General features: G+C 42.4%; 1 protein-coding gene across 1 annotated transcript in view; it reads left to right on the forward strand.

Moving 5' to 3' along the window:
• The first annotated feature begins 335 nt into the window (after positions 1 to 335).
• The window catches only part of LOC120061985 (neuronal membrane glycoprotein M6-a), a 35,425-nt gene continuing 13,193 nt past the window's right edge, over positions 336 to 22,567 (forward strand). Inside the window, exons 1-2 of the mRNA XM_039011771.1 lie at positions 336 to 596; positions 21,814 to 22,006. Coding sequence (XP_038867699.1) covers positions 560 to 596; positions 21,814 to 22,006 — 230 coding nt within the window. The 5' untranslated portion in view covers positions 336 to 559. The remainder of the gene's footprint in view (positions 597 to 21,813; positions 22,007 to 22,567) is intronic.

A 22,567-nucleotide genomic window follows, 5' to 3' on the forward strand; every position in this document is an offset into this window, starting at 1 on the left:
GTGAACCAGTATTTGAATGGAGTACTACAATGGCAGCCCACAGGTGGAAAATTATGGACATTATGAATAAAAACATGTTTTAAAACATTATTTGATAGCGAAGGACACATTCAACCCAACGAAGCAACTCCTCCGCCTGCTCGGGTCAGTGTTCATGGTTGAGACTGTTTCTACCATTGCCTCTCTCTGCTTTCTGAGCACCTGCGCTTGCTAGCCCGCCCTCCTGCAAACATAATGCCTACTGAGACCCCCCCCCCCCCCCCTTTTCTCCACTGTAGAGAACAGGTTTCCAGCACTTGCCAGAGCTGCTCGCAATGGACAGCGCTGTGAAGATGCAATGATCTCTTTCACGGCACGACCACTTGAATGAAATCACTGCTGACAAGCGGTCTTAACACAGAACCGAGAGACCGAGAAAGAGAGTGAGAGAGCAAGAGGGAAAGCGAGAGAGAAGGAGGACTCTGTGGACTATCTTTGACACAAAGAAACAGGGTTTTGAACCTGCAAACCAAGGAGCTTCTGTCACATCTCTAGTTGCTCTACATCTAGAATAGCCAAGATGGAAGAAGATTTGGATGAGGGTCAGACTCAGAAAGGTAAGGAAAGAGAGAGTATTTTTTACATTTAAGTGGATGGATTGAGATTCCCTTTGAGTAAAATCTTCCCCTAATTTCTTTGTCTGTCTGTCAGTGGACTATTTATTCAGAAAGGATTGGGTAAATAGTTGGTTAATACTCTGGGTATAAAAGAGCATCTGTTATGGTTGTTCCTTTGTCCACTGAGTGTCTGCTTGACTGAAGTGTGTTTGTGTGTCGTCCGCTGTCGAGACAGTCAGAGAGTGGTGTGAACGGCTTCTATGAGCGTTGACTGTGAAAGCACAGGGAGAATTGTCTTTGTTCACAGGCGTCTCGGTAAGGCTCTCGCATGCCTGTCGAGATGGCTCAGGGGAACATTGAAGACAAGAGACCTCGAGCCAGCTCCGTTCACTAATAAAACCATTGTATCCAGACTATCCACATGTCCAGCTATTGTATTTAAATCAAAGCTCTTTTATTATTTTAACAAACTCCCCCCCCCCAAAAAAAAAATCTGGATTTGTTGCATGTCAGAATTTCTCTCTTGTTCATGTGCATGCAGGGTATGTTGTTTGCTTTGTGCAGAGGGGTTGCTATTTATAATGCAAACCCACCGCCTCCCACTAAACCAGTGTTAAGTGTATGTTTGAGGGGTAAATAGCTGTGTACTGTATAAATACATTTGTTTACCAGGGCGCTGGCATTAGTTTGAATTTGCATTCCTCCATATTAATAAAATTGCTCACTGTATGACAAAAGGATGCTATCATTCTCTGAGGTGTGTCTCCCCCCTTCACTCCTCCTTCCTTCCTTTTTTCCCTCCATCCCAAGTTCTGTGCACGTGACAGGGCTTCATACGTCTGTGCTTCTTTCCTCCCCTCCTCCCCGTCCCTCCCACCCTCCTTCCTCTCATCCCTGAAAACCAGTGAGTGCTTCACAGGCATGAGTGAGAGCTGAAACAGTTACCATGGCACTGGCCAAGTCTAGTCATCATCCCTGCAGCTACTCTCTGCTCCGTTCCTGCAGATTACATTTTGGTACCCTGGCCAATCAGTTTACTCAGTGTCTGTGTGCATATGAGTGTGTTTGTGTGTGTGTGAGTGTCATGGATGCTAGTTTACCTAGAAATACTTATTGCAAAGTGGCATACCTTTATTGTCTGGTAAGGTGTTAATACCATTAGTGGCTGCAATATGACATTGGCTCAGGAATTCTATTTTCACAGTATGGTTCATGACTCTATAAGACTATAATGTCTCCAACCTGTGGGATGACTACCGGAAACTTCCTGATAGCAGTGTTGATTAAATACCGATCAGTCACCGTTACTAGGTGTGCACTCTGTGTGAATTCTATATCCTTGAATCCCATTCTGTCACATCATACAGTTGGCAATCTCCCTCAATGTTGATCCATCTGAAAGAGACGAGCACTCAGGCTTTACATGCATGTCTGTAGTACACCACATCCATTCATTTGGCTGAGGGAACCAGCTAGTTAGTCCACATATAATTACTTAGCCAGCCACGCTTTCCGCTACTGGTTCTGCAGCCCAACTGGCACATATCTTCTCCATCAAATCTGGAAAGTTATACATAAAACATGGCACTAAATCAGTTTGCCTGAGTGCTGCTTCACATTAACGTTCTTCTTTATTGCTTCCTCACTGAATCAACACACTGACTGATGAACTTCAGTAACCTGGTCCCAGACCTTTTTGTGCTGTACATCCAACGCCTATGGCCTTACGTCATGCTAAACCAGGACAATGATCATAGGAGTTGGATACAGCACAAACAGACCAGGTGTAACCGGTGCGAAATGCCTAGCTAGTTAGCGGTATGTGCTAGTAGTGTTCAACCGGTGATGTCACTCGCTCTGAGACCTTGAAGAAGTTATTTCCCTTGCTCTGCAAGGGCCGTGGCTTTTGTGGAGCGATACGTAACGGAGCTCCGTGGGTGGCGGTTGTTGCTGTGTTCAGAGGGGCCCTGGTTCGAGCCCAGGTTCGGCTAAAGAGAGGGACGGAAGCAACACTGTTACACATGCTAGAACTTCATCTAGGGACACTTAGCTAGATGTCTAGTGCTTGAAACAAGATGATTTGATGCTCCTGTTTGCAATTATGAGGTCCGAATGCATGAATAATGTAAGCGCCAATGTAATAGGCTGGCCTACATGCTGCTATAGTATATGTAGTGTGTCTTGCCCACTAGAAAATAATGGAATTTTGGTTCTCCTTTAATATTTGCAGTTTGGTTCCACCTCGCAAACCTAATCCCTACCCCCCCCCCCCCCCCCAAACAGAAAAAGCAACATCAAAAAAACAGAAAATTGCCCCAAAACTGTCATGACATTTCAAGTACTGACACAAGGAAAATACATTTGACTATGCACAGCTAGAGTAGCCATATTGAGGGGGACTTGAGTATGGTCTCACAGTATTACCCTCACAGTGAGGTTGTGTGTTTTATGGTATACTTAAAAAAAATAACAGTAGTAATCCACAGTGCAGCCATAAATAAACCTATTATTTGGCAAGCACGAAAACAACACTGAGTTATAACTATGTAATAATGATTAACACACTACATGATCTAATAATGATCTATAAACTACCTATAAAACAACAACCCCTCATAAAGGGAAGATTGGGCCTTTCTCTTATATTACGAGTTCTAAGTCTCTTGTCGCTTGGATGAGACAATTATTCACATGCCCACTGCAAATTGTACTACGTTGGTGCTAGATGAAAAGAACAGCATGGTCACCTTGCTGTTATCAAAGACTGGCTTAAGAGCACATGACAGCGGAGATTTAAAACCCTCCTGGGAGGAAGGACAATTAATGACTTGGAGTCCCTGCCTTGAGGGCCTCTCAAATGGCTTTATGATGTCTATATTTAATGTTTTTTGGTGTTTTCTTAGATGACAAATTATTTTCCGTTTGACATTCTTAGGAGTTGTGGAGATCATTTGACATTGTTGCAAACAATGAACAGGAACATGTAGGAGTTATTGTTACATATGGAGGCAGATATCACACTATTAAACAATAGACAGGTGTACATTAGAAAATAGGAGAAGAAGGCAGACATGAGTGCATTTGCCATTCTGGTAAATACAGGAAACCAAAGATTAGCAGATGGCCAAAGCCATACGTGCCTTGAAGTGCATTTATGGAAAGAGCAGGTGTAACGGTTTTCTTCCTGGGATGAAGGAGAGGACCAAAATGCAGCGCGGCTAGTGTTCAACATGTTTAATTAGACTAATAAACGGTAACACTAATACAAATAACAAAATAACAAATGTGAAAACCGAGACAGACCTATCTGGTGCAGAACACAAACACAGAGACAGGAAACAACCACCCACAATCCCCAACACAAAACAAGCCACCTATATATGATTCTCAATCAGGGACAACGATTGACAGCTGCCTCTGATTGAGAACCATATTAGGCTGAACACAGAAACAGACAAACTAGACACACAACATAGAATGCCCACCCAGCTCACGTCCTGACCAACACTAAACAAGCAAAACACATAAGAACTCTGGTCGTTACAGCAGGACACCATTATGAAGATAAAATAGAGAGGAAAGGCCATAAGTGCTTAGGGTAAAGGCCATAAGTGCTTAGGGTAAGATAGACATATATTAATTTTAGGAGACAGGAGGGTCCTGCCACCATTATAATCTAATCAAGAGCGGATACAGGCGTTATTGGGCGTAAACAAGCAGGAAGCCTGAAATGAAGGATAATAGTGGCAGATGACCTAGGAGAAGTAATTTAATTAAAGTATGTAATGATCTCATGTGTGTGTGTGTGTGTGTGTATAAGACAGAGCCAGTGCTCTGGGAAGGTGTGTGATCCGCGGATCACCCCGGCTTGTGATACATTGTATTAAAAGTCTTTATTGATTTTACAAGTTCTTATAAGAGTGTTATATTTCTGAGACGATTATCCACGACAAACACTGCTACAGTAGCGTTGATTTTAGTCTGAACTGAAGTCGTTGATCTTTCACTAGTCATGCCACCTAGCTTTTATCATGCTCCCCCCCCCCCCCCCCCCCCACTTATATATACAGTGTTGTTATGTGCTCTGTGCTGTAACCAGAAATCTGAGCAAACTCTCAGGAAGCAGCGTCATTAAACAGTTATGCTTTTATTTAATAGTCTATGTGACCAAACCTATCATTTTGGGGTGTCTGGTCACAATCTGACCCCCCAACCTCAGAGAACCCTGAGTCCATGATGTATTTAAGAGGACAATCACTTGTAAGTGCACTTTCTCTGGGGTCATTCCTCCACCAACTGTCACCTTCTATGAGGTCACCTGTTATATGTGGACCAGAGCTCTATAGGTCATCTGGAGCCCTTTCCTGGCATTAGGGGCACCATGGACTAGCCAGGGGGCTAACATGAGAGAAGAGCAAATGTCATGCACGTACTGTACGTAACATGACATTTAATGGTTTTCAGACACAACGTAACTGTACATGCATTGTAAAAGAGCATATTTTATACCTCTCAGTACTGCTTTGTAAATCCTCAAAATAACAATAAACACCCACAAATAGTTTGCATCACATTCTTTTTTTTTTTACCATTAACAAAGGGTTACAAGGTCTATTTTAAGGGACTTTCAATTGTCATGTGACAGGAATTGATCATCTTAGTGTTGATCTTCTGTTATATTGCTACTGATATTACAGATGTAGTTTAGCTTTCCGTAAGAGAGAGAAGAGGGGTACTTATTAATAATAATGTCAATTACAGAGTTATAGATTGGGCCTTACAATTATTGTAGGGTTCAAGAAACTGATCAAATATTGGAAAATATTGTATTATGGGATCTCTATGGTCCTCCTACTCAGACTGCAAATCTCAGATTGTGAGTCAGATGCACCAGCTGCTCTCTTCATCTGTTAGCCAAATGTAGCGCTTCATGCCGCGTGCCACAAGTCACCGACAACAACAGTGGACAACCCTAATTCCCCAAAATAAAAATGGCTTAAATCAAAACGAATGTTATGTCAAAACATTAAATTAAGTCATAATCATCTGTCCTCGCTTGATACCGAGGAATCAATTCCACTTTAGGTAGCAATTGTAATGACATACTGCTGTGACTGCTCCAGCTCTGAACGAAAGGAAAAATTGAGTAGGGCCCACCTGTTAAGACTACCTGAGCCAAGGGAAGGAAAATAGATCTCCTTCTGTTCAACTCGGTTGATCAAGTTTTATTGCCAATGTGTGATAATGTGCTCAGGAGTCTAGGCTCAATAGAGGGAAAAATCAGGTATTGTATTGCTGTAGTATATTACATTTAAACTAATGAAATGTGTAATCTGGAACCATTACCACACATCATATGCTCTATTGTCCCCTACAAACTGGACATTTGTGGTATAATGCAGCATTGCACATTTTGAGCCCCTCTAACATGGCCTGTGACATTTCATGGTTTCATACATGGTTTTCCCTCTCCCCAAAACTGATTATCCATGGAGTTAATCTTCTCACACAGTGAATTCTGGCTCTCTCCACTGCCAGCTGACCTGCTCTTCCACTTCCATTGTTTTGGACTCCAGCTGCATCCCTATGGAGGTCAAGGGAATTCCACCAATTGTTCCCCAAAATGTTGTCACAGTTATTAGGTGAGAGTGGGGTTAAGTTGAGCCATCTTTTACATTCAGCATCACTCCGCCAAGGGAAATATGATACACTTTCTAACAAAGATATTTACATACAGTACCAGTCAAAAGTTTGGACACACCTACTCATTCAAGGGTTTTTCTATATTTTTACTATTTTCTACATTGTAGAATAATGAAATAGCACATATGGAATCATGTAGTAACCAAAACAATGTTAAACAAATCAAAATATATTTTAGATTCTTGAAAGTAGCCACCCATTGCCTTGATGACAGCTTTGCACACTCTTGGCATTCTCTCAACCAGCTTCACCTGGAATGGTTTTCGAACAGTCTTGAATGAGTTCCCACATATGCTGAGCACTTGTTGGCTGCTTTTCCTCCACTCTGAGGTCCAACTCATCCCAAACCATCTCAATTGGGTTGAGGTTGGGTGATTGTAGAGGCCAGGTCAGCTGATGCAGCACTCCATCACTCTCCTTCTTGGTCAAATAGCCCTTACACAGCCTGGAGGTGTATTGGGTCATTGTTCTTTTGAAAAACAAATGATAGTCCCACTAAGCGCAAACCAGATGGGATGGCGTATCGCTGCAGAATGCTACTCTGCGTCTCACAAAGACACGGCGGTTAGAACCAAAAATATCCCATTTGGAGTCATCACACCAAAGAACAGATTTCCACCGGTCTAATGTCCATTGCTTGTTTTTCTTAGCCCAAGCAAGTCTCTTTTTCTTATTGGTGTCTTTTAGTAGTGGTTTCTTTGCCGCAATTCGACCATGAAGGCTTGATTCACACAGTCTCCTCTGAGCAGTTGTTTTTGAGATGTGTCTGTTACTTGAAGCATTTATTTGGGCTGCAATTTCTGAGGCTGGTAACTAATGAACTTATCCTCTGCAGCAGAGGTACTCTGGGTCATCCCTTCCTGTTGCCATCCTCATGAGAGCCAGTTTCATCATTGCGCTTGATGGTTTTGCGGCTGCACTTGACTGACCTTTGTGTCTTAAAGTAATGATGGACTTTCGTTTCTCTTTGGTTATTTGAGATGTTCTTGCCATAATATGGACGTATTTGGTGTTTTACCAAATAGGGCTATCTTGTGTATACAACCTCGACCTTGTCACAACACAACTGATTGGCTCAAACGCATTAAGGAAATAATTTCCACAAATGACCTTTTAACGGGCCTCCCGGGTGGCGCAGTGGTCCCCAGAGACTCTGGGTTCGAGCCCAGGCTCTGTCGCAGCCGGCCGCGACCGGGAGGTCCATGGGGCGACGGACAATTGGCCTAGCGTCGTCCGGGTTAGGGAGGGTTTGGCCGGTAGGGATATCCTTGTCTCATCGCGACTCCTGTGGCGGGCCGGGTGCAGTGCGCGCTGACCAGGTCACTAGGTGTACAGTGTTTCCGCCGACACATTGGTGCGGCTGGCTTCCGGGTTGATGCGTGCTGTGTTTAGAAGCAGTGCGGCTTGGTTGGTTTGTGTTTCGGAGGACGCATGGCTCTCAACCTTCGTCTCTCCCGAGCCCGTACGGGAGTTGTAGCGATGAGACAAGACAGTAACTACTAATTGGATACCACGAAATTGGGGAGAAAAAGGGGGGTAAACATTATTTAAAATAAAAAAAATACCTTTTAACAAGGCACACCTGTTAATTGAAATGCATTCAAGGTGACTACCTCATGAAGCTGGTTGAGAGAATGCCAAGAGTGCGCAAAGGGTGGCTACTTCGAAGAATCTTCTATTTTGACCTGTTTAACAATTTTTTGTTTACTACATGATTTAATGTGTGTTATTTCATAGTTTTGATGTCTTCACTATTATTCTACAATGTAAAAATAGTAAAAATAAAGAAAACCCTTGAATGAATAGGTGTCCAAACTTTTGACTGGTCCTATATATTTCAGAATGTTCTGTAAACACAATTCGACACAATCACAATCACTTTGTCTTCCAATCATTTTAAGCATTTTAATCTTTTCAACACAGGTTTAACACCTAACAAACACTTTGTACTTTTTGTTTACAATTTTAACATATGCCACTTACACCAAGGCAAACATTTTGACTATTAGCCCACACAGTGACAAGGATGCACTTTCATGTTAGGTTTAGGACCTCATATTGAAGCTTAGAGATCTTTAGATCTTTAGCTACTTTGGTTTAGATACAAGCATCATGAAACCTCTAACCCAATAAATGTATTTGACTTGGTGAAAATCAGTTTCAGACCTAACTTGCTTACCACTTTTCCATGTGGTTTCTTTCTTCACAGACTCCATGAAATGACCTCTTCATTAATATTTGGTCAAATTATATATTTTGTATATCGTTTCGTATAAAGGGTGGCTCAACTTACCCCACTCTCCCCTAATGGCCAACGTCTGAGGGTTTTCTCATTGTTCTCAATAATGTCCAGCAGGTGCTCAAAAAACACGTCAACATATTTCAATAACTTTTCGGTCGGGAATGTCTTATCTTTTATCGAAAGTTATGATTTTATATGATGTGATCATATTACCAGAAATATGAATTGAGCATCTATAAACTTTAATGGTAAATCTTATAATTTTGGACTGAACTTAAAATCACACATTGGAGAAACCTGCTAGCATGGTTAAATATTTCACCAACCATTACAGAAGCATGTACATCGGTTGGGGGCTTGATTAATTCAGTCCCTTTCAAAACCAATGCCTGGGCTTTCAGACCTGACCTGGGCCTGTACTGTACTTCACCCCAGAGGGTTATCTGTGTAATGAGTCTCATTCACCCATTGTCCTAGTGAATTTGTTGACACACAGTAACTGGGTCACAGCTCTGAAGTACCCTGTCTATTCTCAGATTTTGCACCGTGGTTGACATGGTAACCATACTGGTTGATTAAACATGTGCAGAGTAATAAGGGGTGTGGAGAGCTCTGAAAACCTGCTTGCTCCAGGCAGGGGAAGAGGCCGAACGAACGGTATAGGGAAAGCGAGCGTCAAGACACGAACTCTTCCGACATTCACAGACTAAAACATCCAACCATACCACTGCTTAGTGTAAGTCTCCAGGCTTCCAGATCTAGTGAAAAATAAATGTGCAAATGTACCTTACGTACACCACAAGCCACTCCAACCGCACTCATTTGCTTTCTCTCATGTATTCTCTTTCCTTCTCTCTGTCTCCTCACCTCTTCATCATCAAACTTTGCATCATCAATGTTTTATGAGAGGTGACCATTATATGATGGCAACCTCAACCATTTATATGAGTCATGGGTTTCTGAGGGTTTGTGCATGCGTGCACGTTTGTGTGCTTATGTGCATTTGTGTGTGTCTGTGTACCCCTTTTGCCTGTCGGACATGGTGCAGACAGATGGGAGAGAGGTGGGAATGGGGAGGGGGCATGGGAGGGGGTTGTCCTTTCTCTTTGTATTAGAGCGAGACGCCTTCTGTTGATTGGACTGGAGAGACTAGTCACGGCCAAATTACAGGCTTACATTTTTGAAGAGGGGCTTTTTCTGTGGGGGACAATTGATCCTTCTCTAAGCCCGCCCCCCTTGGTTACTGTTGCAACATCAGACAACATTTCCCTCTGAAACCCAATTCCTCATTCAAACTACAAGAGAAAACCCCTCTTCAATGATCTCAAATTGTGGTTGTATTACACAGTGAAATTAAACAGACTACCCCTTGCTAATCAGAAGATTCTTGGGTATGTTGTGGTGGACTGTTATTACAATTGCACTGTAAGCATACAGTCAAAGCTATTAACCACTTGGAGCTAACTTGCTCTCAAATCGTATTCTGATGTCGACAGCAGATGAGAGTTCTATTCATAATATAAACTCAGCAAAACAAGAAACCCTTTTTTTCAGGACCCTGTCTTTCAAGGATAATTCGTAAAAATCCATATAATTTCACAGATCTTCATTGTAAAGGGTTTAAACACGGTTTCCCATGCTTGTTCAATGAACCACAAAAAATTAAACATGCACCTGTGGAACGGTCGTTAAGACACTAACAGCTTACAGACGGTAGGCAATTAAGGTCACAGTTATGAAATCTTAGGACACTAAAGAGGCCTTTCTACTGAATCTGAAAAACACCAAAAGAAAGATGCCCATGGTCCCTGTTCATCTGCGTGAACGTGCCCTAGGCATGCTGCAAGGAGGCATGAGGACTGCAGATGTGGCCAGGGCAATAAATTGCAATGTTCGTACTGTGAGACGCCTAAGACAGCGCTACAGGCAGACAGGACGGACAGCTGATCGTCCTCGCAGTGGCAGACCACGAGTAACAACACCTGCACAGGATCGGTATATCCGAACATCACACCTGCGGGACAGGTACAGGATGGCTACAACAACTGCCCTAATTACACCAGGAACACACAATCCCTCCATCAGTGCTCAGACTGTCGGCAATAGGCTGAGAGAAGCTGGACTGAGGGCTTGTAGGCCTGTTGTAAGGCAGGTCCTCACCAGACATCGCCGGCAACAACGTTGCCTATGGGCACAAACCCACCGTCGCTGGAACAGACAGGACTGACAAAAAGTGCTCTTCACTGACGAGTCGCGGTTTTGTCTCACCAGGGGTGATGGTCGGATTCGCATTTATCGTCAAAGGAATGAGCGTTACACCGAGGCCTGTACTCTGGAGCGGGATCGATTTGGAGGTGGAGGGTCCGTCTTGGTCTGGGGCAGTGCGTCACAGCATCATCGGACTGATCTTGTTGTCATTGCAGGCAATCTCAACGCTGTGCATTACAGGGAAGACATCCTCCTCCCTCATGTGGTACCCTTCCTGCAGGCTCATCCTGACATGACCCTCCAGCATGACAATGCCACCAGCCATACTACTTGTTCTGTGCGTGATTTCCTGCAAGACAGGAATGTCAGTGTTCTGCCATGGCCAGCGAAGAGCCCAGATCTCAATCCCATTGAACACGTCTGGGACCTGTTGGATCAGAGGGTGAGGGCCATCCCTCCAGAAAAGTCTGGGAACTTGCAGGTGCCTTGGTAGAAGAGTGGGGTGACATCTCACAGCAAGAACTGGCAAATCTGGTGCAGTCCATGAGGAGGAGATGCACTGCAGTACTTAATGCAGCTGGTGGCCACACCAGAAACTGACTGTTACTTTTGCCCACCCTTTGTTCAGGGACACATTCCATTTCTGTTAGTCACATGTCTGTGGAACTTGTTCAGTTTATGTCTCAGTTTTTGAATCTTATGTTCATACAAATATTTACACATGTTAAGTTTGGTGAAAATAAACGCAGTTGAAAGTGAGAGGACATTTCTTTTTTTGCGAAGTTTAGCTAACTTAGCTAGCTAACATTCAATTGGAGTAAACAAATCATATTAACTAACTATCTGGCGTTCTAGCATTAGAAACACTTTCAATGGTGGCCAATGAGACTGAGATCTAGCTAACCAGCAACCAAGCAATTTCAGATTAACAAATACTCCAACAGGCCTTGCATTTCAGGAATCACAGTTGCAAGTACCCTTGGTGCACTGTTAAATTATTTAGCCAATTTAAACAATTTGTCATTTGATAAACTCTGTTTTTGCCATTGCCCTCATTGGCATCAACCAAGCTGAGCTTGATCGAGGAGTTGGACTTGATGCCAGTTGCTATCCACCAGAACATTGCGATTGGTTGCTCCAAATTCTGGGACGGGGCATAGTGAAGGGTCAATTGAAGGTGGAGCCTGTCTCTTGATTCAGCATTTATTTGTAGCTTAAAGCTTATCCACATGTAGCCATGTTTTGATGTAAGTTCATTTTATATTTAATGGTGTCCTAAGTTGAAGGTTTCATACAAATAAAGTTCAAGAGCATAGTATGATCATCATTTAAAGGGATAGTGCAAGATTCTGGCAATTAAGCAGATGACTCAGATGAACTCATGGATACCATTTTTTATGTCTGTACGTGCAGTTTGAAGGAAGTTGTTGGTAGTTTTGCGAGCCAATGCTAACTAGCATAAGCACAATGACTGGAAGTCTACCAGAATCTCACACTGTCCCTAAAAAGAAACTTCTTGTTTTGAACATGACCTTTGTGTCATCGATATGAGTCAGAAACATTTATTCTATAGTGAAAATGTACTACAAAGCGTAAATAGGATACTTTTGGTCATAAAGTCAGTCTCTTCCAAAACTGAGATTTGCGAGAAGTTAGAAAAAATATATATACAGTACCAGTCAAACATTTGGACACACCTACTCATTTAAGGTTTTTTCTTTATTTTTACTATTTTCTACATTGTAGAATAATAGTGAAGACATCAAAACTATGAAATAGCACACATTGAATCATGTAGTAACTAAAAAGGTGTTATACAAAACGACATTTATTGTATATTTCAGATTCTTCAAAGTAGCCACCCTTTGCCATGATGACAGCTTTGCACACTCTTGGTATTCTCTCAACTAGCTTCTTGAGGTAGTCACCTGTAATGCATTTCAATTAACATGTGTAACATGTGTTAAAAGTTAATTTGTGGAAATTATTTCCTTCTTAATGCGTTTGAGCCAATCAGTTGTGTTGTGACAAGGTAGGGGGATATATAGAAGATAGCCCTATTTGGTAAAAAAAGTCCATATTATGGCAAGAACAGATCAAAAAAGCAAAGAGAAATTACAGTCAATCATCACTTTTAGACATGAAGGTCAGTCAATGTGGAAAATTTCAAGAACTTTGAAAGTTTCTTCAAGTGCAGTCGCAAAAATCATCAAGCGCAATGATGAAACTGGCTCTCATGAGGACCGCCACAGGAAAGGAAGACCCAGAGTTACCTCTACTGCAGAGGATAAGTTCATTAGTTACCAGCCTCAGAAATTGCAGCCCAAATAAATGCTTCACAGAATTCAAGTAACAGACACATCTCAACATCAACTGTTCAGAGGAGACTGCATGAATCAGGCCTTCATGGTCGAATTGCTTCAAAGAAACCACTACTAAAGGACACCAATAAGAAAATGAGACTTGCTTGGGCCAAGAAAAATGAGCAATGGACATTAGACCGGTGGAAATCTGTCCTTTGATCTGTCAATTTGAGATATTTGGTTCCAACCGCCGTGTCTTGTGAGATGCAGAGTGGGTGAACTGATGACCTCCGCATGTGTGGTTCCCACCGTGAAGCATGGAGGAGAAGGTGTGATGGTGCTTTGCTGGTGACACGGATTTATTTAGAATTCAAGGCACACTTAACCAGCATGGCTACCACAGCATTTTGCAGCGATACGCCATCCCACCTGGTTTGCGCTTAGTGGGACTATCATTTGTTTTTCAAAAGAACAATGACCCAATACACCTCCAGGCTGTGTAAGGGCTATTTGTCCAAGAAGGAGAGTGATGGAGTGCTGCATCAGATGACCTGGCCTCAAAAATCACCCAACCATAACCCAATTGAGATCTTTTGGGATGAGTTGGACCGCCGAGTGAAGGAAAAGCAGCCAACAAGTGCTCAGCATATGTCGGAACTCCTTCAAGACTGTTGGAAAAGCATTCCAGGTGAAGCTGGTTGAGAGAATGCCAAGAGTGTGCAAAGCTGTCAAGGCAAAGGGTGGCTACTATAAAATATTTTATGATTTGTTTAACCCTTTTTTGGTTACTACGTGAATCCATATGTGTTATTTCAGAGTTTTGATGTCTTCGCTATTATTCTACAATGTGTAAAATAGTCAAATAAAGAAAAACCCTTGAATGTGTAGGTGTGTCCAAACTTTTGACTGGTACTGTATGTCACGGAATTGAAGGTACCGTAACAGTGTTCCTTGGGTTGAGTTCATTTTAATCCTGCCCACATACCCACAGCTGGCAACACCTAAGTAATTATACATTCGGAGCGGTTTGGCTTGGGGGTGTGGTTTGATGTGGGTGTTTCTTGGGTGTGTGCTTTCCACCACCAAGACACACCCATCTGTCAGAACCTTGCCTGCAGACAAACAAACCTCCTGCAAGTTGAGTTCAATAACTACAGGCAGGTGTATGGTGAGATGCCAAAGGAAGCTTTGAATAGGTCAGTAGCCTACAGTGTAATGTGAGAAGAACGCAATTGCTGAATTTATGTAGATATTCTAATCTAAGTGTTTTGATAACTGTCAAATGTAGTAACAGGTCCATGTAGAATAAACAACCTTTATATAATACTATAGAAGCAGTGTTCTGCTAATATAACAATGTGCACATTTCATCTTTCATTGTCATTCCCAGCCGATACAATGGCTATCGGCATTTCGTCCTGTGGTAATAGGGCTACCTTGGAAACATGTCAGAGTGGTCATACCTTCCTGTGTGGTGTCCCATATTTTTTATGGGCTCCTAACCAACTGTGCTATTTGGTTTGTTTTTTCGCATTGTTTGTAACTAATCTTGTACATAATGTTGCTGTTACTGTCTCTTATGACCGAAAAGAGGTTCTGGACATCAGAACAGCGATTACTCACCACAAACTGGACAAAGATTTTTTCTTTAATGAGTCCGACGCGAAGGATATACTGCTTTGTCAAGACAAGGCCCAAATCCCAGTCACCCGCGTGAAGAAAAGGAGAAAAAGGGGTGCCTTGTAAGAATTTGCCAACGAGTAGGTAAACCACCACCACCCTCCATATTATTGACCAACGTACAATCATTGGAAAACAAACTGGACGATTTACGATTAAGACTGTCCTACCAATGGGACATTAGTTCTCATCTATATTATTCGTAGCCATCTATTTACCACCACAAACCGATGCTGGCACGAAGACCGCACTCAACGAGATGAATAAGGCCATAAGCAAACAAGAAAATGCTCATCCAGAAGCGGCGCTCCTTGTGGCCAGGGACTTTAATGCAGGCAAACTTAAATCCGTTTTACCTCATTTCTACCAGCATGTCACATGTGCAAGCAGAGGAAAAAAAACTTTAGACCACCATTTCTCCACACACAGAGACAGATAAAGCTCTCCCTCACCCTCCAATTGGCAAATCTGACCATAATGCCAGATGTAGACTGACTGGCTCCAGATTGAATTAGATTCAGGCCAGTGAATACGTTACAGTATGCAACCAACTGTGACATGTTTTGCTATGGCCCTGGGTTGGTTTGAGTTTGTTGCTGCTAGTTAGTACACTGTTGTACAGTAGTCAGACATGAGTTAGCTAGTACCACCATAGCTGCATCCAATATTTATTTGTGCCATAGACATTGATTGCACCTCGGATGCTGGTGACTGTTCAGTCTAAATTACACTAAGTTACAGTGGCATGGAAATATGATGACATTGCTAAAGTAGGCAAATAATTAGTAGGAAACAACTTTGCCATATGATGTGGTCAAATTTACTTTAAATGGCAATGTTGCCATTACTGTTACTGGCAGAATTCGTAAAACAATACATTATATATACAAAAGTATGTGGACACCCCTTCTAATTAGTGAATTTGGCTATTTCAGCTACACCCGTTGCTGACAGGTGTATAAGATTACCAAATACATAACCAGCAGTCTATGGTCTAGCTGCTGGTATACTCACCACCACTGGGGACCAACAAACTCCAACCATCTATTCCGCATCATGACAGGTTCCAACCATAGTTGTTGGCTGTGCATCCTGCTGGAAGCATACATTGCATGTTCAATCCATATAGGGCTTTTCAGTCTCAAACGGCAGTGGTCCTTTGAACGCGTTGGTTGGGGGTGATGAAACAGATCCCCATTCAACGAAGGGAAGCAAAGTGGGCGTGGGGGTGATTTGCATGTGGAGCTTGGCAAAAAGGGGCATGATTTGTTGAGATAATTATAATCCAAACCCAACCTTCAATTACTCATTTGGACGCACTGTTCCAAACTTTGTTTAAGACGAGACTGACTTTATGACCAAAATTATCCTATTTACACTTTGTAGCCAATTTTGACACTAGAATACATGTTTTTGACTCATATCGATGCCACATAGGCTGTTTTCAAAGGGATTAGTTGTTTTTTTAGGGGCAGTCGCTCTTTAATTAAGCATCTTTTAACACAGGCTTAACGCCTAACAAACACTTTATACATTTTCTTACACTTTTAACATAGGCCAGGCCTGATGTTACCTCCTATCCCAGCGACGCCTTGCATTATGCCTGGGAAGAAAACTTTTTGTCTCAGCTTTCCATTGTCTCAACCATTGGCTCAACTCAACTCAAGGCAATCATTTTGATTATATTATCCCACACAAGGATGCACTTTCATGCTAGGTTTGGACCTCATATCAAAGATCATTGAGCCCCCAACTGATGTATAGAACAATCTTAAAAGTATCTACTTTGGTTTAGATACAAGCATCAAGCAACCTTTAACACAAATTAATTTGACTTTGTTGAAAATCTTGTTTTTTTTACCTAACTTTCTCTATGTGGTTTCTTCCTTCACCTCTTCCTAAATATTTGGTAAAATTATACATTTTGTGTATGGTTTCCTAGAAACCCTTGTTGTTTCATTACCACCACTCTCCCCATACATATGGTGCTGTTCTATCCGCATGCATTGATGTCAGAGGGACAAAAAAAGTTTGTTGTTGGCATTAACTTCTTTGTTGTTGTAATATGACATGGCAGTTTTGCCAGGACTCCAGATGTAATACGCCTGTAGCCATGAAGTGCTTTGAAAGGCTGGTCATGGCTCACAACATCATTATCCCAGAAACCCTAGACCAACTCCAATTTGCATACTTCCCAACAGATCCACAGATGATGCAATCTCTATTGCACTCCACACTGCCCTTTCCCACCTGGGCAAAAGGAACACCTATGTGAGAATGTTATTCATTGACTACAGCTCAGCGTTCAACACCCTAGTGCCCTCAAAGCTCATCACTAAGCTATGGACTCTGGGACTAAACACCTCCCTCTGCAACTGGATCCTGGACTTCGACGGGCCGCACCCAGGTGGTAAGGGTAGGTAACAACACATCTGCACGCTGTAACACACCTCCTGTACTCCCACGTACTCTGTACTCTGCACGGCCAGGCATGACTCCAACACCATCATCAAGTTTGTCGATGACACAACAGTGGTAGACCTGATCACCGACAACAGCGAGACAGCCTATAGGGAGGAGGTCAGAGACCTGGCCGTATGGTGCCAGGACAACAACCTCTCCCTCAACGTGATCAAGACAAAGGAGTTGATTGTAGACTACAGGAAAAGGAGGACCGAGCACGCCCCCATTTTCATTGACGGGGCTGTAGTGGAGCAGTTTGAGAGCTTCAAGTTCCTTGGTGTCCACATCCCCAACAAACTATCATGGTCCAAATGTTATGCAGCTGTACCATCAAGAGCATCCTGACTGGTTGCATCACTGGCTGGTATGGCAACTGCTTGGGCTCCGTACGCAAGGCACTTCAGAGGGTAGTGCGTACAGCCCAGTACATCACTGGGGCCAAGCTTCCTGCCATCCAGGACCTCTATACCAGGCGGTGTTAGAGGAATGCCCTAAAAATTGTCAAAGACTCCAGCCCCCCTAGTCATAGACTGTTTTCTCTGTTACTGCATGGCAAGCGGTACCGGGGCGCCAAGTCTAGGTCCAAGAGGCTTCTTAACAGCTTCTACCCCCAAGTCATAAGACTCCTGAACATGTAATCAAATGGCTACCCAAACTATTTTCTATGCCCCCCCCCCCCCTTTAACACTGCTGCTACTCTCTGTTATTATGTATGCATAGTCACTTTAATAACTATATCTACATGTACATATTACCTCAATTTCCTTGACTATCCGGTGCCCCCGCACATTGACTCTGTACCGGTACCCCCTGTATTTAGCCTCGCTGTTGTTATTTTACTGCTGCTCTTTAACTATTTGTTACTTTTATTTCTTATTATTTTATTTTATATTTTTAGGTATTTTTTAATTTTCTTTTAACTGCATTGTTGGTTGGGGCTTGCAAGTAAGCATTTCACTGTACCTGTTGAACTTGGGGCATGTGACAAATTAGAATTTGATTTGATTTATAAAAATGAGTTAAGTAGGCTATAAAAGACAATATATGTAATTGTTAACCATTAGCCACCTTTGGCCATTCTGTGAAAACAGATGTAACAGTTAATTTAACTTGTCTCCAAGCAACACTGTAGCTGCTCTCAGTTTTGGCATGACAAGGAGTAGCAAGAAGTGGCATGATGGCACAAACAGACTGGTACCTACAGTAGGCTAGCAAACCTTGTCTTCTTGCTAAATACGTCGCACTAGAGAGAGTGAATGCTCCCTTTCATAACATATACACAAAACATTTACAGCAGGGATGCTGTAATATGTTTTTACTAAGGAAAATAGTACTGTAAAATATTACAGCATCTTTGCTGTAAAGCAAAATTACAGCATTAAGCTGGCAACTCTGGCACCAGTATAACGCTGTAGCTTTACAGTGCACCTAAACTGATCTTGGCCAGTTGATACCCAACAACAACACACCCAATCATATTTCACTGTGAACATGATCAATTGGAACACCCAGTGGTAGCTCATTCAACAGGGATCTTTCTCATCCCAGGTAATGTAACACTATTGCAGCCGCCGTGAATAACGGATGGAAGTGGCTGGCGCTGTGCTGTGCCTGTGCTGCCTTGCTAAATTATGAAGAAAGCATCCACTGGCTCTTTCAGTCAATTCACACTAGTTGTCATTTTCCTTAGCATAGCATCAACACACAAAGATTGAGTCAGGAATCTCAAGATCAATGTAATGCTGTGAAATTAGACTGTGGAGTAGCTGTTGGGAGGAGTAGCTGTTGTTTTCCAGTGGAGAGTTGTTGAGATTGAAAACTTGTTAGAAGACAAAAGTGCCATGGAAATCTGTGTTAATGCCAAGATATGGTATCTCCGCTTATAAATATTGAATGAGTAATGAAAATATGGCCATATTATCTTTTGGTGATACATACGGTCGTTGGAATTATTTATACAATATATTGATGACATACTGTATATTATCGGCCTATTGGTCTAATGCGAATTTGCTACCGATCCTTGTCATTATATGATACCATCAATTAATTGCCTTTATACTGACAAAGCATACCGTAACCTCAATTGCCTGCCAATCATGAATTCCCTATCCCTCGAGACAGAGTTTGATGTGATCAACCCATATCCATCCCAGTTGCCATGGCAACACTATCCCATGTAGCTTTAGTCTTCATTGTTCAGGTCCCAGGGATATTATAACAGTATTTGTCGTGGCTAGTGATCCATAAATCCCACCACCGCCTATTAACTCTGTCCAGTCATAAGCAGCCACAGTGTTTCATTATTGATTCCAATGGCAGGCGTATACATCAACACTAATGTCAATTCCTGCAACGTTTCTGCAATGGAAGTGTGGAAGCCAAGCTATGCCAAAAAATGTATAAGTTATGAAAAGAAGACAAACATTTATATATACATGTTTACCTTAGGTTCCTATTTTAAACTTGTGTAGTTTACATGTGTTGTAACATACTAATGGTTTGTAATGATAAATAGACACAACTTAGTGTAAAGCATTACAAAGTTTCAGATTACCCTTTTAAAATACAGCTCAAATAAATGTGTCCTCCAATTATGGGTGACACACCTGAATAATGCATAAGCCTAATAAAACCATTTTAACGAACATGACGAGTCATTAACATCAATGGGCAATTAAGTCGCATGCCCTCAATACAACAGAGAGGTCTCTGTTACAGCTAGGCACACTTGACACTCTTATTGTCACCCATTCCCACTGAAAGTGAAGAGAGCCCTTAAATAGAGATGTCCTAGCTGGGAAATGATGTGAATCGGCCATGACGATACAGGCTGGCATTGGATTACAACTGCGAGGATGCAGATAGGCTAGCCTAGGATGAGGATCAGTCTGAGACTCTCAGCCCTCCCCAACCTAGCAGGCTGTGGCGGAGGTAGCTAGCTAGACTACTTGGTATTCCATTCACAGTCTGTATAGAAACATAAGCAGAGTGTGGAGGAGGGAGGAAGAAGAGGGCTATTGCGTTCGCATCGCAGAGAAAGGGAAGATCAACACGAGGCGTGATAGAGTAAATGACTGCCTGGCTGCTATGATGAGATGTAATTGATTGGTATCTTTGAGAATTACAATAAAAATGGACTCGGCTTGGTTTATAGACTTTTTCTTTTTGAATGGGAAACGTGAGCGGGGATTGAATAAGGATGAATGGGGAAGAATTCATCAAGCGATGTAGATGCACTGGAGGAAATTCTCCAGTCGTATGAGCGTGAAATTACATTTGTGCATTTCAATAGCGCTGTTCATTGATTTGGGGAGCATATTTCAGAGTGCAGTGGGAGGAGAGCAAATACTATTTGACTCAATATCTGACCGGGAAAGAGTGAGGTTCACTAATAAAATTGAAATGGGACAAACCTGATGCATATTGCATTAGCCTGAAAGAAAGCCACGCATGTACAAAATGTATTTGTAGAGTATGTTGGCATAGCAGCCATTACTCATAGGATTAACTCACTGTCCAGATACATACACAAGCATTAACATTTCCATGGGTGTGTGATGCTTTCCTAATATGAAACAATAATCCAGTCAAATACATCCTTACATTCCATTCACAGACACAAAGACACAGACTGAGGAACGGAGAACTCTTATTAACTATTCCCCCTGATCCCCTGGGATGTGTGGCCAGACAGAGTGGACGGCCTGAATGCCTAGAGGTCAGACTTTACCTAGGGCTCAGGCTGAAAGGGTCAACTGCACCAGGGCTTTGCTGGGTTCAGTAGGTGTTCAGTTGAGTTCATCTCATTCCTCATACTAAGCTGTATATCAATTTCTGGACCTAGACTGCAGTTCACCAATGTGTAGAGGATGACCACTGTGTATAAAGATACCATACTGTACCACATTGTTCTTAGGTGAAGAATTGTTACCTCTCTAGTTTGTTGAATGAAGAGTGGACCAAGACGCAGCGTGGAAAGTGTTCATGATTTTAATATTCAAAAACACTCAAACAAAATAACAAACGCACACGGTTCTGTCAGGCAGAAACACTAAACAAAAAAACAAGATCCCACAAAACCAAAAAGGAAAATGACAACTTATGTATGAACCACAATCAGAGACAACGATAGACAGCTGCCTCTGATTGGGAAACACACACGGCCAAAAACAAAGAAATAGAAAACATAGACTTTCCCACCCGAGTCACACCCTGACCTAACCAAACATAGAAAATAATAAGGAACTCTAAGGTCAGGGCGTGGCAAGAATCTCCTGTGTCGAAACCCCATGAAGTGTGCCACCCAGCCACATAATATTAATGTTTAAAAACAGTTACCATATTGATTATGGTAACTACTACTATGGTTACCAACTATCATAACAACATTTTAGTTGTTGTCGTGGTCAAAAAAAGGCCTTGAACTGACCCCAGGTTAGTCTGATTGATTCCTCTCAAGATTATTGTCCAGCACTCTCAACAAATACTCTCAATCATGTTTTTCTCCAACGTTCTGTTGTCCCATGGCTGCGATTTACTGCATATAGTGACAATTCCCTTTTATCTTTCATGAGTGATGTCTGACCTTCTCTGTCTCTCCTCTGTGTGTGCTCAGGATGCCTGGAGTGCTGCATCAAATGCCTGGGTGGCATCCCGTACCCGTCGCTCATCGCTACCATCCTGCTGTACGCTGGGGTGGCACTGTTCTGCGGCTGCGGGCACGAGGCCCTCTCCGGGACCGTCACCATCCTGCAGAACTACTTCGAGGTGGTCCGGGGACCCGTGGATTCCTTGGACGTGTTCACCATGTGAGTAGACTACACACCTGGGAGCTACACTGGAAACATTCAAGATGTACTGCTGTGTACCAACTGAAAGTTACTCCTATACCAAGCAGCTGCTATGTACAGTAATTGCAGACGGGGCAGAAAAAACAAACATTGTATTCTGGTAAAAGAACACTGTCTCAAACAAGTCGACAAACATGTCCCCCACGAATGATGCAGCGCTCCTTCTTTGTTCCAATTAGTGACAATTATTCCAATGTATGTTGTGTGGATTAATGGATTAATGAGAGAGAGAGAAATTTTTTTGATTTTTTCCCTTTGCTGGAAATTTTAAGTTGATAGCTGACTATGGGCGGTATGTTAGAGAATGGACTATACTGCTTGATAGGAAGATGCATTGATATAAAAAATGATTTGATTTTACGGGCAGACATTTGTACTAATAGTAGTCTTGCCAGACTATACTGATAGTAACACAATGGTTGATCTCAATGAATTGACTGTGACATCATGACATTGATAACTTCCAAGATGGCGTAACAGTCAGACGTGTGTATTTGTCTTGTCCCGTCCTGTATTGTG

The sequence above is a fragment of the Salvelinus namaycush genome, chromosome 17 (assembly GCF_016432855.1).
Source record: "Salvelinus namaycush isolate Seneca chromosome 17, SaNama_1.0, whole genome shotgun sequence".
Lineage (NCBI taxonomy): Eukaryota > Metazoa > Chordata > Actinopteri > Salmoniformes > Salmonidae > Salvelinus > Salvelinus namaycush.